This window comes from Elgaria multicarinata, chromosome 3 (assembly GCF_023053635.1).
Source record: "Elgaria multicarinata webbii isolate HBS135686 ecotype San Diego chromosome 3, rElgMul1.1.pri, whole genome shotgun sequence".
Taxonomy (NCBI): Eukaryota; Metazoa; Chordata; class Lepidosauria; order Squamata; family Anguidae; genus Elgaria; species Elgaria multicarinata.
The window spans coordinates 74,595,910-74,613,316 of NC_086173.1; the positions used below are offsets into that span (position 1 = coordinate 74,595,910).

Consider the following 17,407-nt stretch of genomic DNA (forward strand, 5'->3'; position numbering starts at 1 on the left):
CAGCACAATCTTAAGCATGTCTACTCAGAACTAAGTCCCACTGAATTAAATGGTATGTATTCCCAGGTAAATGTGTATAGGATTGCAGCTTTAACCTGTCTTTAGCCATTATATAATAATAAAGATTCCTCCTCCTTTCCCCTTTGTATCCATATCAATCAAAATGTACCTTCTGTCAAAGTTAAAAGTTTAACCCACAGCCTAATGCCACAATAGCATTCTGACATTAGTGTATCTTGACGGGAACATATTTCATTTCTGAAACTTCCAAAGAGAACTAATCAAAGGGGTGAAGTTTTAAAGAAGACCCAAAATGCTTGATGTGCCTCTAGCCATGTCTGTGATCAGTGTGAATACTGATCAGTGTCCCTGGTATCACCTTCTCCCTATTCTGCCTCCTTGCTGCCATTACGCTTGAAAGCCAGTTATGATTCAATGGTGTGTTAAAATTCTCTGGATAAATAGTCAGCTCTTCTTCTCCTTGCCGTATGACAAACAGCTGGCAATGTTTCTGCCTTCCTCCCATTCGTTAAAGTTTCAGGTCATACTAGCTGATGAGTTTTTAATGATCAGTGCACCATACAGGGTATAATTTTGGTTTTTTTAAAAAAATTCTACCATTTTTCATGGTAGCATAATCGTAGTAATGGGTGTGACAATCGTAACAGAAACAAACAAGAGGAAGGCCATTTTTGTCTTAAAGACAATAGCGTGGATGCTCTTTGTTGACTAGCACATACATATTTAATGTATTAGTTTAGCTTTGTAATTGCAAAAGAAGAAACTCCAACAATATCGGGAGTAATGAAATACAAACTCCATCATAGGAGCAGGCTGTGTGGACATCAGGTGACATCTGAATATTCAGGTTGCATTTGAATGTATGGGATGACTGTTACTTGGGGTTGCACTGAAAAGAGGAATCTTGAGAGCATGTGCTGCAGATCTCAGTGGAAATCTTATTGTACAAAATGTGCCAAGTATCAATATATAAAATGAGCATTTCTCACTTTCCTGAAAAGAAAAGAAAAGATAAGATCGAGGCAGAATTTTTTTTCAAAGCTGCCCCAAAGGGGGGAAGGATAATGAATTCCACTGATTTGAAAAGAAACAGGAATCCTTGAATGTATGAAAAAGCAGCTTAAAAGTCTCAAAAACAGGTTTGTTTTCAAATCCAGTCAAAGTTAGGGATAATCTTGTGACCTAATTCAACAGAACATCTTAATCTGCAAGACAGCCCTCCTCCTTATCGCAAAAAGTGCCACTAGCTACGGTTGAAATCATTAGTAAATTTATTCAGTAAATATGTATATAGTAAGTGTGTGTGTGTGTGTGTGATATGAAACACTATATGCCCAGTCAAGCTAAATGCCATGGACCTATCGTAATGTTCTTTCGCCCTCTTTGCTGAAATGGGAGAGTTGCTGTACAAGACATAATAACAGGATGCTTCAGTGATGTATGAACGGTTTGGAGAGAAAATGAAGGAGGTAAACTTAATACCACACACTGGCTAAGGAATGTACTTTGACATTGGTAGGTTGCCAAGGGATCATTTGTATAAAGCAGCAGGGATGATTATTTCTGAAGACTGTCAGACTGGGGTGTCGCTAGGCCTGGGCCCATGAGTCTCAACCCCAAATCTATTTCCCAGAGCCCTGAGAGCCCATTGATGCCAATAGAAGATTTGTTTCTTAACGCCCATGCAGGAAGCGATTTTTAAAGGGGGTTGCAGCACATTCTGGAACACCACCCCTGCAAAAATCCCCCCTACATAGCAATTAAGTTTAGTGGAAAACCCTTCAATTGCTGTTAATAGATGCTTTTTAAAAAAAGATTTAATTGCATGAGGTGGGGACAGTTTTCCTCCAGGATGGAGACAGAAGTGAGGGAAGGTACAGTGAAAGATTACAAATTAATTGTAATTTAAGAGGATCTACTGATTCAAGTTAATTGAAGAATTTGGATGATAATTCAATTGGTTGGCTTTGCCTTCTGTGAAGTGTAAATAAACCCTAGTATTTTCTAAATTTGCATATGTAGGCATAAATTAGCATATGCAGATCTTATTGGAGTTGTTTCCTATGAGCTTGGTCCCCAAAGCTTTCAGGTGCCTAGCAAAGCCCCTGCCATCAGATATGAGTTTGAACAAAACATAAGCAATTAAGAAAAAAATATTCCTAATATGGCATCCCTGGACTGAGGCATTTAGAATAAAGCCTGCATTCCTCTGTAGCAGAAGATCCATGCGGGTGGGTGGGTGGGGGCAAGGCTCTGTTTGACAATCCTTGATGATGTCAGCAAAGGCTCTGCCTCAGGAGAAAGACTTTGAGATAAATTGGCACAGACAGCACTTCCAGGAGTGGAGGAAGGGTCCTGTCTGAAGCAGCAAATTTTGGGTGACATTAAAACATGACAGACTGTCAGTTACATAATTTAGTACTAAACACTCTACTATGAAGGAGGTTCCATTTACCTCAAGTGCCAAAATGTTTTGGACTAGCCCTGTTCACTAGTCATATATGAAGTGAAGTTGTGAGGTCTGTGAATCCAGGCTATGATTCCAAATAAGTTGTTTGTGTTGGGTAAACCACACAAGAAGCCAGAGGTATATTTTAATATTCTCTTGTAGCAGTTCCCACTATTGGAGAGACCAGGTTTTGAAGACAGTACAGCAGCATTATTTCTTTGGCAATGGGAACTACTGTCCTGTGTGAATGATGCTGCCCCACATACACATATCACTTATTTGGATTGTGACTTTCACCTATTAGACAAAATGTTCAGGGCGGGGGAAAGAAAATTACTTTTCAAAATTGGTATTAACCTCGTCTTTGACCCCTGCACTCAACAAGCATTTGGACACAGAGGGTATGTGGAAGGGCGTTCAGTCTTTAACTGAACAGAGGAAGCTGCCTGAAACTGACCAAGACTTGTGTCTATCCAGCCCAATATTGTCAGTACTGACTAGCAGTGGCTCTCCAGGGTTCCAGACAGGAGTCTTTCCCAGCCCTACCTGGAGATGCCAGGGATAATGAACCTGGGACCTTCTGCGTGCAATGCATGTGCCCTTCCACTGAGTCATGGCCCTTTTTGAACCCCTGCTATTGTTGCATTTGGGGAGCTGCAAGCTCTAATTATGGTTCCTTTCTTCAACTGATGGGACGTGAGGGGGGGACTTGCAGTACATATATTGTGGTATTAAAAAAGGAGGGATGAGTGGCCAATAAAGGCAAGACGTAAGGTTAACAATCAAAAACATGTACTAACATCTTGTGTTATGAATGTTCCTCCATTCTGAGGTGTTCAGAACTCATTCGCTTGCACTAAAAGAAGGAAGTTTGATTATAAACGCTAACAATCTAAGAAAACCTCAAACTAATTAATTCCACACCGTCAGGAGCTTATTGGCCTATGTGTCTGTAAATCCCCTTGTTGTACTTTTAGGTTTGGTGATGCTTACCTGGGCATCAAATTTTCCAGCATTGTGGAGGAACGTCATGCAGATCTCATGTAAGCCTCGAATCTCACAGGAGTTGTTTTCAAAGCACTCAAACACACTGCACCCCACATCGCCAGCATTGACCAAACAGTGCTGGATTTCAGCTGAAAATGAACAGCCATCATAATAAATTTCTAAAACTGCAACATAAACTGAAATGCAAGAGGTTATTTTGCTAGGAAGGCCTTCGTTTAAAGAAAAGGGGGAATGAGAGGAAGTGCATCAGAGATAAATTATTGTCTTTGCTTTGCAGAGAAATTAGATCAAAGCAATACATTATAAAAACAAAAAGTCAGTGCTTAACTCACTCTACTTACATGAGAGCAATATTCACTAAGAAGAGAGAGCATGTGTAATGGTTAGACCCAGGTTCAAATCCCCATGCAGCCATGAAGGTCACTGGGTGACCTTGCGCCAGTCATCAGCTCCCTTCCTAACCTACCTCACAGGGTTGTTGCAAAGGGAAAATGGGAGGAAGGAGCATGTAGGCTGCCTTGGGCTCCTGGGGGGAAAGGCCAAGGATGGAAATGTAATAAGTAAATACTATGGGTAAATCTAATATAACAATTCTTCTTATGACAAAACTCAGTATAAGGTTCAAGGAAAATTGGACCTGAAGAAGTTTAGGCAGTGATTTGTTGGTCTTCTAATTTGAGCAAGGGTCTGCTGATCCGCTTACTTTTGGGTGCACATCCAATATAAGCACTTATCTTCCAAATTACTAAACTCCTATTAAATCTGCAGAAGACAGAGCTTTTCTGCTATGCTTTTCTGCTGCATTGCTATTTAGTAACCCCCAACAGTCACTGCAGTTTTCCAATCCTGTTGTGTGCGTGTTTACTTGGAAGTAAGTGCCACTTTGAGATATGTATGCATCAAGCTGAAACCCAAATCTACGCCAATAAAACAGGTGACGCCCATGCACATTCGCAATAATAAAACCAGCCTGTCCCTCCTCTCACCCTTTCAGGACTTGTGCAGTATTTCTAAACACTGCTGCTATACTCTAGTTATTGGATGGATGTGTTTTTTAATTATTTTTTTAAAAAAATAATACCATGCTTAATAAACCATTTCCTGGCTGAGAAAGCAGCTGTAAATAGAGCCACTGCCCAGTAGCCTAACACCAATGTCAAATAGAAGGGCAACATTTTAAGCAAAAGGTGAAAATTTTGTGTGCCCTGTATAGCCACTATCCTAGTATACTCTTATCAGCCTCTTCAAGGTTAATTCCAGCTTTTCTCCTCTTGCCTGCTGGCTTTCCTTTTAATTCCAGAAAGAAAATGGGAGTTGCTAAAAAGACCAAGGCAGAGAGAGAGAGAGAGAGAGAGAGAGAGAGAGAGAGAGAGAGAGAGAGAGAGAGAGAGAGAGATCCCGTTTATGCAAAATAGATACGCAGACAAGGCTGTTCCCTTTTTAAAAATCCTGATTGGACAAGCGTCTGGAATAGCCAGGGCGGGATTTTGCAGCTATATCTCCCTTTCCTTTTCTCAAGGTAGGCTCCTTGCATTGTGTTTTCTACACACTGGAAAAGCTGAAGGAGGGGGGGAGAGAAAGGGGGCTCTTTGTCCAGCATTGTGTAAGTGTTCAGCTCAGATTTGTGTGTGTGTGCTTGTGTGTGTTTGGGGGGATGTTCCAGGAGTCCGGCTATAGTGCTTGTCTTGGCGCCGGGTGGGATGCAAACGGTTCCGATCACATGCCCCGGCCTCAGCTTGCTGAGAATCGCACAGAGCAGCGATTCACGCGTGGCGGCTGCTCGCTAGCCTAACCATCATCCGTGCATTCCTTCTCATGGGCTCATTTAATCCAAGGCTTGCAGCAAACCCTTGCCACCACTGTTAAAAAAGTGTAGAGTATCTCTCGCGATGGACCGGGAGGTGGGAAGAGATGGAACTACCTCCCTCGGTTTCTTTCCAACCACTCTTGGCAAGAGATCCACCGAAGTGCAAGCTCGAGCTTTTCCTCCAAGGAAGGAGGTACTGCATTGTGTCCTATGCATTACAAGGTTCACTCCAAAAACGGTGGGGAAGGGAGATGAGGAAGAAAAGGACTCCCGTGGTCAGATGCATCATTGCACGCCCCTCTTGGCAGGGATAAAACCCGGGGAATCTCGGCAGCTTCGCTCATTTCTACTTTCCTCTGCACGGTCCAAGTGCTCTTTCCCCTTTCACCGTCGAATGCTAAACCTGCTGCGCTCAGGCATCTAGCAGAGCCTTTCCTGTGAGTCTGCGTGCATACGCATGTCCCCACCCCCCCAGCTATAAGACTTTTGCCTCCGGAATCTTTTTTTTTTTAAATTAAAGGACCGAAGCGAACTAGTTTGAGACGTGCAAACACACGCAAGGTACTGCAGTCATTAAAGTCTTTCTTCTTTGCAAAGAGCGCGCGCGCGCAGGTAGTCTCAGATTATAATTGTGACCTGGCCATAACTTTCATCCCGTTCCTACATTTCTATTTGCGGTGGGTTTCTCCCTCCTCCTTAGAAGTGCGGCTAGGCGTCTGCCTCCGCGGTTCAAAGGAGAGAACACGTGCTTGGCTGGCCAGAGCTCTCAAAGCTGCAGGAAACATTTCGGTTTCCTGCAACGATTTCTGCTTGTCACTCCCTGCTCCTGCAATCATGATACTTATCACCTTGCCACGCATCTTTTGCCCTCTGTGCATTCTGCCAGAAGTATAGTGCCCCAGTGAACCCCATACAGCAAATCCCAAACTTAAAATGCCGCTTCTCCGCCTTCAAGTTTAGAATTACATATCGACGCGTCCTGTCTTCAAGACATTATCACATACCTGTATTTTGCAAGGACAGCCGCCCTTTTTGCTGAGGGGCTCTGTCTTGGGCACCTTCCGGAGGGTTGGTGGCTTCCGTGCCGACAGCCGGATCAAAGCTTGCGAAGACCAACGCCAGGGCCACTAATTTCTTTAACCACTCTGCACACATGGTCCTGATGTGTAACCCAAAGCGCTGACTAGAGGCTACTTGGCCTCCACTTTTACTTCTTTGCAAAAAGGGGGGTGATCAAGCGAGAGATCCCTGTGATCTTTCCACCCACGCACAGACCGTGCAATCCGCGCTGGTACAAGTGCTAGAAGTGGCCAGGAAAGGGAACGCAGGGTGCCTCAAATATCCCTCAAAGCTCTGGTGTCACTTGAATGAAGGAGTAGAGCAGATGTTGTCCACCAACCCGACCAACCGGAGCCTCTATTTCACTCTGACACCACGCTCAGGGGGCGTGGCCTGCCCAAACTACTACACACTCCGCCGAGCCACGATTAGATCTTGGGATGAAAAGTCGCTGCGAAGAGCAGCAGCAGGTTGCAAAAGCATGCGCCGCCGCCCGCTCTTGAGCCAGCAGATCACGACAGAAGAAAGCGCTCTGCACAATCGGTTGCTTAAAACCAGGCGCGGCGGGAGAAGGCAAGAGATTGCAGGCGACGAAAACCGTCGTTCTTGCAAGGTTCGCTACTAGCACTACTGCCCGGTCTATGTTTGCATAGTAGGAATCCCATCAGGATCCTTAGCATTCGCAGTTTGGAAAGATCGTTAGTTTAGAGAGATTCGTTTGCTGAAAAGTCCCGGAAAGATTCCTTCCCACCCTGCAACACACAGACGCTAAGCATGACTGAGCCGGCATGTATGGCAAACAGGACCCGAATAAAGGCAATGGACTGCGAAGATCGGGTTTCGAACAGGCGTCCTAGACGGAGTGTGTGTTTGCAACAGAGAGCCCGGGGCATTTGCAATCCCCACGTGTTGCTTTGAAACGGAGAGGTGCGGTGGGTGGGTGGGTAAGGAGGTAGGGATCTTCCTTGATATCCGGTCGAGCTCCGGACACAAAACGACTGCGTTACATTTGGAAATAACTCTTCACATGCACGCACGCCGGGTTTGATATTTGCGTTTTAGGCTTCTACTTACTTTAAAATCTTGGTTCGTTTTATCTACGACTTCACTGGGAGCGAGCGGTTTATAATAATTGTGTAGAACGCCTGCTACCTTTCCCTCCCTACATTTTAAAAAGCAAGCAAACCAGAGAGGCAACTGTCCTCTTGCCCAGTGGGGGAAAAATGCAAATGGAAAAATGAAAGGCGTGATTGTAATGTCTTTTCCTATTGAACCTTCTCCATCCTCAGTCCTACCGCCCCCCTTCCCGCTCCCCAGCATCACGAGGATCTCAGTTTGTGGCCCTGCGGATTTTTGAGTGTGCGGGTGTGGGAACAGAGTCTTTCCTTGTGTAACCCCACCGCAGTAGTTGCATCATCTCTGCTCTATGTTCACGGATCTGCCTTTAAAAAAAGAAAAGGAAATTAAATCCATGGCCCCATGCTGCATTCCTGCTTCCTTCCATCCGCCCTCCTTGAGGCGCGGATCTTTTCCAAGTGCAGTGGTGCGTTCGGGATTCCCATCTAAAGCCTTCCGGTTGAGCAATCCGGTGGCAGCTGCTTATTTCCCCCCCCAATAAACAAACAAACCTTCCCCTCCCCCTTTCCTTAAGAAAGGCGTTTAGCAGGTGATGGGTTTGGGGATGGGGGACGCTTCCCCGCCCTAGCTGCAGCAATCGACTTTAGATGTTTCATCAGACGCGCCGCGCCAGCCTCCTCCAACTTCTGTTCCCTCCAGCCCTGCTACTCTGGAGGGAAGCGTGCAGGCGGCGACTCGGAGCCCCCTGGCCTGTCTGGCGGTTGCAATGCAGCGAGGCGGAGGCGGGCGAGTCCAGACGCTCTTGCTTAGGGACAGCCGGTTTCGAGGAGGAGGAGGGGCGCAGCGCGGGTTGGAATTTCTCCAGCTGCTGCTGCTGCTGCGATCCTCTTGCTCCCAGCTGTCAAAATGCACTTGAGAAAATCCATTCACACCTCCTGAAGCGAAGGGTGCCCCTGGGAGGAAGACGTGACACTCCACGGCACAGCCATGGAGGACCCTTCTCCCCACACCCGCCTCATCCCAGTGCCTTTCAGCGTTTGCGTATAGAAACCTTTCTTTCAAGTCTCCTGTACAAAAGCATCTAGTTGCAACCACAAAGTTTCTTTGTTAAGATCTTTGGAGGCCAAGCTGTTGTGATGGAATAGTAAAGGTATGACAATTCAGGAAAATTATTTTGTATTTTGGCTATTTATTTTAAAAATATGCATCTTATATATACTAGTGAAGTCATTTAATTCCTTCTTTCCGATATTTATATATACTGCCTTTCAGGGCAAAGCCCTCCCAAGGCAGTTAAGTGAATTAAAAACCAAACCAAACCCTAGATAATTTAGATCTATTTATAACCACAACCCCCAAACAGTAGCAATTTAAACCAAGAACTTAACTTGAAACACTTTTAATTAAAAGCAGACTATTATAAACAACTTTAACAGGCATTTGAGAGCCTCTAAAGATGGAGTCAAACATACAGTACATCCCTAGGGAGGAAGTTCCACAAATATGGGGCCACCAGTGAAAAGGGCCTGGTTGGATCTAGGCATAGTCATGTCTCCAGTAGACCCATTGAAATCAGTGGGATTTAAGTTATCATGACTAACTTAAGTCCCATTGAATTCAATGGCTCTACTGTAAGCATGACTAAGTCTAGATCCAACCTCTTCTCTCTAATACCTTGCCTATCAATCTGATAGATTTTGTCGGCTGGTATGTGAGTTGGCCTTGGGTAGCTAAAACGGCACCATTCATGCACAAGAGGGAGATATCAACAGGTCTGAGGAATTGCAGAGTTTGCGGAAGTGGAAAAAATCTATAGGGGGAAAATCCCTAAGGGGAAACCAACCAACCCCCAGACAACCCAATGAGGATTGAGCATGCTGAGCGGGCATGGATGCTGACTGACTGTTGTGGGGGAAACAAAAAGGGGGCTTGGAGAATGGAATGAAGTATCTTGGAAGAGGGCATGATTGTTTGGCTGCCTAAACAGGAGCACTCCACACTGCAACACTTTTTTTGCCAGTTCCAATTGTGTATATTTATTATCCAAAAGCCACGTGGGGTTTATTTGTGTGCGTGGAGAGATTCAGGTGTTTTCTCTTATGAAAAATCCATTTATAATGGTAATAGTTTATCTACAAATTAAGCCTGGCCTCATAGCTAAGGGCTGAGGTATTACAGCATAAAGACTGCACCATAAAATGGCAGTTTAAAACGATGATAACCAAAACATTTTTATAAAGAAAAACTCATCCACAGTTAAAGGCTTAATTGAGATGACAGGGTTTTAACAGTGCTTCTTAAAGAGATTCTGACTGGAAGTGTATCCAGTGGGACAGCCTTCCCGAAAGTGGCACCCTTTAGATGTATCAGATTACAACTCCCATCACCCACTGGCACGTTCTTATTTGGGATTATGGGAGTTGCAGTCTGACACACCCGGAGGGCACTGGTTGGGGAAGGCTGCATGGATCCTTGGTGGTCCATGACATGTAATAGAACAGCCTTCTCCAACCTGGTGCCCTCTGAGGGTTTTAGACTACAGTTCCCAGCATGCCTGATTATTGGCCATGCTAGCTGGGGCTGATGGGAGTTGAAGTCCAAAACATCTGGAGGGTACCAGCTTGGGGAAGGATGTAATAGAGGGAGATGTAAGACCCTGCTCAGTTCTAGGTAGCTGGAGAGCCACAAGCCATTCCTCCTTTGAGCCAAGAGGCAACACTTCCACCTGCCCCTAAAGTAAAATGACCAAAGGTCTCAGGACTCTTTCTGCTAAGCCTCTCAGGCAAGGCCAGCCTGACCACACAGGCATGTTAGGCAGCTGCCTAGGTCAGCACAAGTCATGGGACAGCTAGTGGCTAGTGCCAGAAGCCGTGGTCACCCAGCCTCTTGCGTTGTTTCTAAGCGTGGCCAACTTCCAACATGAAATGAGAGTGCGTCATAGACTCCTTTGAAATATGGCAGTGGGTTCTGGAGTGCATTCCATTCATGCAGGGAGGACATTCTGTAGCATCCTGCTTAGGGGGGCAAAAGTGAACCAGTGATGGCAGGGCTGGTGCCAGACTATTTCGCTCCCTAGGCAAGGCGAGCTACTTGCACCACCAGCACCCCCAAATTGCCAACTTCGATTCAGCTGTTCAAGAAGAGTTTCTGAACTATTATATTTTCCTTTTATTATGTTTTTCCTTAAAACAGCTAATTTGTATAAAACTGTGACCCTTAAAGGGCAGTACTGCTCCCTTCTGAAGTCTGTGCCCTAGGCGGCTGCCTAGTTGGCCTAATGGTCGTGCCGGCCCTGAGTGCTGGGCTCAGGATACAGTTTATAGGCAAAAATAAGTGGGTTTATTATAGGGGGAACGAAGGAGAGCGGAGGGATAAATAGGCTTCGAAAAGCTTGAATTAAGACATACAAGATCCCTACTTTGTAGCACGAGGGCCACAATGTTCCTGTACCCCTTTGTGACTGAATAAACTCTGAGGCCCCAGCCTCAGTCCCTGTTTTTCACTGTCTTTGAAGTGTTTTCAATCAAGGACTGTGAATAGAAGATTCCTTTCCTGCCACCACTATTTCTCTTTCTGTCAGTAAAACAGATCTAGTTGGCTGACACTAATTTCTATCAAGAAGCTTTGGTTGATTCAGGGCTGGTTCAAATGTGTTAAAATAGTGCATAGTACAGGCCTTACAGAGTGCAAGTAAAATATACATTTGAATACTTCCTCATATAACAACAACAACAAATTACTCTCTGTATGTGGAAAGCTAACATGTCAGAGAGAAGGATTTTAGCATAGCCTCCCTAACATGTTAACTTCCAACATGCAGGAGGTGTGGTGTGGGGCTGGGGTTGTTTTTATTTTACGTGGCGCAGTGCATTCCAGGAATGTATGGATTCATATGCTCTTGAAGCACCCAAATCTGCTTGGAATCTCTTCATGTAGGACTCTCCACAGAATGCAGAGACCACACCAGGATGTGTTTCTTACTTTAGAGGCACTGGAAGGCACTGGTTCACATGTCAAGCATAGCAAGACGTGTGAACCAATTTAGCCTGAGGTAGAAGGATGCAATTTTGCACTGGAGACATGTTGTGCACCCATTAGAGAATCCCACACTTGAGCTAGATATGTTCTTAAAATTCACATGGCACTTCTGCTCTGCTTTTAGTGACGTATTTAGACTAGAAATGCCTTTTGCCCCAGAGACTTTGTGTGTCTGGTCCTAAATGAGTGCTGAAAATATTCTATGGTAGTGCATGATGTTCTAGCTAGTTAGTGGTCCCAGGGTATTTTTGCGCTTGGACTTCAGGATAGACGTTCCAGCAGTAGAGACCAGATAGTTCAGACATCAAAGCCAAAGCATTCTTTTCATCCTCTCCCTTTACGTCTTCTACTGTCTTTTGCCTTTTAGGGGATATGGAGCAGTTTCTCAGTGCTTGGTGTCAAATCTAGGTCTTTGAAGGAACTATTTTATGCTAATAGCACAAGAATGGCTATGCTTGGATGTCAGTGAGGGTATCATTTTGAGGGGGCAAGATGTGAGTGATGCACCTTCCTCTCCCTTTGCTTCAGATTACATGACTTTATTTGTCGGGAGCGCTTGCCTACCTGTAACATCTGGCCAGGGAGTTGTTTTGGCACATTCAAACACAATTGTTACTAACAACTAAAGGGGCATACGTAGAAGCCAAAAGCACACATTCATTTGCTAAAATAAAAATAAAAACAGTAATAGTCTGGTCTGTGTTGTTGCTAGTTAAAGACAATGAATACATTGTTGTTATTCTTCATCATTATCATTGTCATCATTTCTTGAATGCTTGCCACTTGTAGTTTATTTGCCATCCCTGTCCATTCTGAAATCTTGACACATTACCGCTGAGGTCAGTTTATTTATTATTTATAGGAAGTTTTGTTTGTTTATTTTATTTTCTGACATTTCTACCCCACTTTTCTATAATTAAAATAAAAATATAATTAAGGTGGCTTACAAACAATAAAACAGCCATCAGTGACAATAAAATAATAATTAAAACCATTAAAAAAGTTCACAACAAGTTTAAGAAGGAAAGCTGAAATAAAACTGTTTTTGCTGCAAGTGTAAGAGAGAGTGGCAATGGGGCGAGGTGTGTCTTTCTGAAGAAGCCATTCCACATTTGGGATTCCAAAACAGTAAATGACCCCTCTCTAGCGTGGGGGTCCCCAATGTGGTGCCCATGGACACCTCCATTGATGTCTGCCAGGTTTCCTACCCAGCTCCTTTCCCTCCTGATTTTTTTTTTAAAAAAACTTTTAAAGTTTTTAAATAAATAAATAACAGCATGAGTGTAATATGCAAAGAACTGTGAACATTGTGACAATACTTGGAAAAGAAGGACAGTGTGTGTTTGGGAGTGCACTACTCCGTTCGATGCTCTGTAGGTAGAATAAATTATTCCTTGGGTTCCTTACTAGTTGCTGTAAGATCTTAAAGTTTCGGGGTTTTAGCTACTTGCATCCTCTTTGACTTAATTTGGGGTTGTTGTTTTTTTAGTCTTTTTAATTTAAAAGTATTCTTTACAATAACTGCGCGGAACACTTTCTTTTCAGGTGACTATAAAGTAAAGGAAATAAAACTAATGCTATGGAAGAAGAAAGCAGAAGTAATGATATTTAAAATGGCTCAAATGTCTTTTTCCTCCTCTGGTAGTTTTATGTAAAGGTCAAGTATTTGAAATATTGTCTTGGTGAGGAGTTATTTTCTGGGTTTATAAAAAGGCCTATTTGGTTGATAAAATAAGAACTGTTTGAGAGATTTATAGGGCTCAGAAATCCCGCCTAACATTTTTTATATATATTTAGAACAGCAGGAAGCCGCATTGTGATATTTTAAAACAGGTCATTTACTCATGCAATCAATTGCTTTTTATGTTGGATGTGGATGCCTGGTGTATATACTGTACTTGACACAAAAAAGTGAGCCAAGTGCAGAATTTACATTGTACCAGAGCTATTTGAAGAAGAGTGGTCCCTATAGGCCAAAAACAAAGGGCTTTTCTACATAAGGCTTTTAACCTACCACCTCACTGAGGTTTCTGCTTCCGGATTCCTTGTGAGATTAAGATTGGCTCCTTTACATGTGTTTTTTCTGCATGTTTTCTTTCTCTGCCTTTCTATATGTTCCATTTCACACCCACTAGGTGGTGCTGTGGTATAGCAGAATTGTGCAAATACACCAGTGTTTCAAGTTGCCGTTCACAGAAATGCTAGACTCTCCTTGTTAGAAGAAAACCCTGGTATAATGGTTAAAAAGCGCAGGAGAGGCCCTGGAGGATGACAACATTGTGTGAAGCACCGAAAACTACAGTAAGTGAGGAAGCACGAGCATCCAATAAATGTAGAAAGGCTCAAAGCTATGGTCACTTGGGTTCAAAATGCCACCCTCTTTATCTCTCAGATAATAATCTGAGAAATTCTTTTGACCTAGGCTTTTTTGCGTAGGTTATTAAAGTTGCAAACCCTTTGCCATTAAGGCAGAAAACAGATAATAAAAATCAAAATGATTTTTAGTTCTATTCAGTATGCGTCCAAGAAAAATAAGGAGATTCACATGCGATATCATGGAGTAATTAATTTAATATGGCATGAGCATCTGCTTCATTTGATGCATGGTGGACATAGAAAAGAGTGGCATATTTACATATAGTGGAGGGGGAAAAGCAAGTTAACATTGAATTTGCTTGTGCAGCTTGTGTAACTACTGCAGAAAGAATTTCCTAGAAGAAAATCAGCTCCATTTAAATGTGGTAGTATTATTGAATGGAGTCAGAGTTTGGATTTTAGCATGCTTTGCAAATAAATCACAAGTTTAGCAAGGTTCCTAGATTTGGAGAGTTGAGGACCACTGATCTAAGCAATGCAAGCGTAGAATGTTGTTTCAAAACTTGGGGCATTTCCTCATCAGGTCTGTTTGACAGAAGGAGAACTCACTATGACATTCACCTTGTAGAAGTACTGTTTCCGTGGCTTCAGATGACTGCTATCCTCACCCTGTGATTCTACCATGTTGACATCAGCTCAATGCTGACTTTGCTTTTGACTTGTAGCAGTGAAACTTATCTCACGTCCTTTGGTTCCACACAGATATCAATACATTGTGACTACAAAAAATGCAGACAAAATAAAATAACCCTTGTGAAAAGAACTGAATATAGAGACATACATAATTTAAGATTTTTCTCCTCAGTTTTGCTCTCTCCCCCACCCCCAGTTGAATTGGGTTTCTTTCAATAATAATAATAATTCCCAGCTGTTTCCTACTGTGACTTGTGCCAACCACTCAACAGCTCTTCAAAAGGGAAGGCTAGTCAACTGGGAACCTCTCAGGGAAGCATTGGGTGTTACCCAACAGCAGGTGGGAGGAAGCACTTCCTCTTCTTGCACTTCTTGTATATTGTCCAAAGGGGGAACTTGTGCATCTCCCTTGTGATGAAATGAGTGCTTTTTGGATGATGCAGGTATAGGATGATGCTGGAAACACTAAAAGAGGGACTTATATCTTTCCCACCCCACCGGTTTAATATTTGAAGCTGTGCAAGAACATTCTCCTTTGGTCTGAACTGGCTTGTCTGTTTTGGTTCTTCTTGTCCTGCCTTCCTCTGATCTTTCCTCAGTCCTAGCTTATCTCCACTTTTTCCTGCTTGATCTTGCATAGCCTACCACCTGGAGCTAACCTTATCCTACTCCCTGGAAGCCAGTCAACGTAAGACACTATTTAGATCTCATACCCAACAACCCTGTATCCCTAGCCCACACGTATTTCTGTTTTACAATTTCTGGCAAATTGACAGCCTACATGAAATCAAGAAGCAACTGTTTCTTCTAATTTACAAAAGGTTCCTTCCTTCTGGTTGCCTGTGGAAGATCCTTACCACAGACATCCAACTTAATGTCTATTTATAAGCGTTGACTGTTCTATTTTGGTGCCTTGGTTGTGGCTTGTATGCTTGAAAACTTCTCCCCTTTCTTTAGGGTATGAAGGGTTGTCACAGCTACAGGTAGGACTTTGGACAACATGGATATGTGCCCTTAGCCCCTCCTCCAACCAGATTTCGTGTGCAACAATCAGTGGATGGCCTTTGCTCATATTCAGAATCCAAAACGTTTATGCAAAGCAACCAGGAAGTGGAGCCCTGGTCAGGGAACCTTAATCCATGATTCAACATAGAACAAAGGAATATTTTTCCAGCACAACTGGCTAATGATGCTGTGGATTTCTTGCCATTCCTGTAGCACATGATTTGCCTGGCGTTATTGTTTACCTGAGTCTTCCACAACCATTTATTCTCTTTTGTTGTACCTATCCTTTGCTTGTGGCACACTAGTGGGGGTGCTGTAGCTCAGTGATAGAGCACATACTTTGTACTCAGATGCTCCCAGGTTTAATCCCTCCAAAATACAACTGGGAAAGACCATTATCTGATAACCCGGAGAGCTACTGCCAGTCACTGTAGATGACGCTGGGCTAGATGAACCAGTGCTCTGACTTGGTATAAGGCAGGTTCTATGTTGCATAGGTTGATGAGGATGGGGGCAGGACTGGTAGGCAAACATTATGTTTTCATTGGCCTTTTGCTTTCTGCCAGATGATGCCAGTTTCTGTAAATCTACTCATCTCTGATCTTAATCTATTTTGTTGTATTTGCTGTGAAGACTTCCATTTTGTGGAGGCCCAAGTATGGCTTGGTTGCATAAAATTGGCTCAGCAGAACATCTTGGTTCAACCTACTTCTCTCAAAGGCCTTGTAAGCTTGTGGGTTTCATACAACTATTACATGGAAACTAGTTTGAAGACACGTGTTCCTTAATACATTTTTTTTGTTCAAATAGAAGGAGGAAAAAAAAAATAAGGACACAGCAGTGGTTCCAGCAATTTACTACAGAATATCTGAACCAGATGCTCTTAAACCATAATTCCAAGCAATTTGCCAGAATTATGTATCTACTTTAATCTTTTGAGTCAAAGTTAGGCTATGCATGGTTTGCATTACTTGTAGATACAAAAAAGAAAAAAGAAAAAAAAGTGATGCGATTACAGCTAATGTGAGACAGATAATGACAAACAGGCATGATTTCACTAACTGCTGTCTTAGCTGGAGGAAAAATACAGATCTCTTTGCTAACTGAGGATAGTCTGTCATAAAAGAGCCCTCCAAATGTGTCTGTCCGGATGAAGACATTTCCAGCAATCTCATTATTCATTGCTACATAAAAGCACTGATATTCTGCAGGCTTGTTGTGTCCCAGTATTTGGGGACAAGAAGGTTGGCCCTCTGTAGGTAAGACTATAATGATTACATCTAAGGAAACATGGGAAAATATATTTATAAGATTTGCAACAATGCCTAGATCCTTAAATAATTCATAAACAACATGCTCGTGAGCATAGGCGTGCACAGCACATTTCATTAAGTGGTTCGGCCAGGGATTTTTTTTAAGGGTTTCACAGCACAAACCGTATTTCTTCGATTGTAAGATGCCATCGATTGTAAGACGCACACTAATTTCAGTACCACCAACAGAAAAAAAAACCCTAGGACACACCTGCGATTCTAAGACGTACCCCATTTTGTTTATATGGGGGGGGGAAGTGCATCTTAGAATCGAAATAGGGTAATTAAGACAAACCTGTTCTACATAACATTTTAATGTTAAAATCACTGAAATAAAGAACATGAGACATTCAGTGTATCTGAAATTAACACCACTGGCTATGGAAGTTAAAGAACTATGGCAATAGGGGAAAGTTACATGTATTCCGTTAGTCACATTAGTCACCAGCATCACATCATATATTTTTAAAATCTTTTACAGAAAATATTCAGAAATTAGGCCTACTAATTGATTGCATGAAGGAAGGACTTCTTCACACAGCACATAGTTAAGTTATGGAACTCACTACCACAGGATGTGGTGATGGCCACCAATCTGGATGGATTTAAAAGGGGGTTGGA

The 17,407-nt window shown here is 43.0% G+C and overlaps 1 protein-coding gene across 1 annotated transcript in view; it reads right to left on the reverse strand.

Moving 5' to 3' along the window:
* STC2 (stanniocalcin 2) overlaps nt 1-6,440 on the reverse strand; it is a 363,863-nt gene extending 357,423 nt beyond the window's left edge. The window contains exons 1-2 of the mRNA XM_063120619.1: nt 6,290-6,440; nt 3,464-3,606 (exon numbers count right to left, since the gene is read on the reverse strand). Of these exons, the coding sequence (XP_062976689.1) occupies nt 3,464-3,606; nt 6,290-6,440 (294 nt within the window). The remainder of the gene's footprint in view (nt 1-3,463; nt 3,607-6,289) is intronic.
* Nucleotides 6,441-17,407: the final 10,967 nt, after the last annotated feature.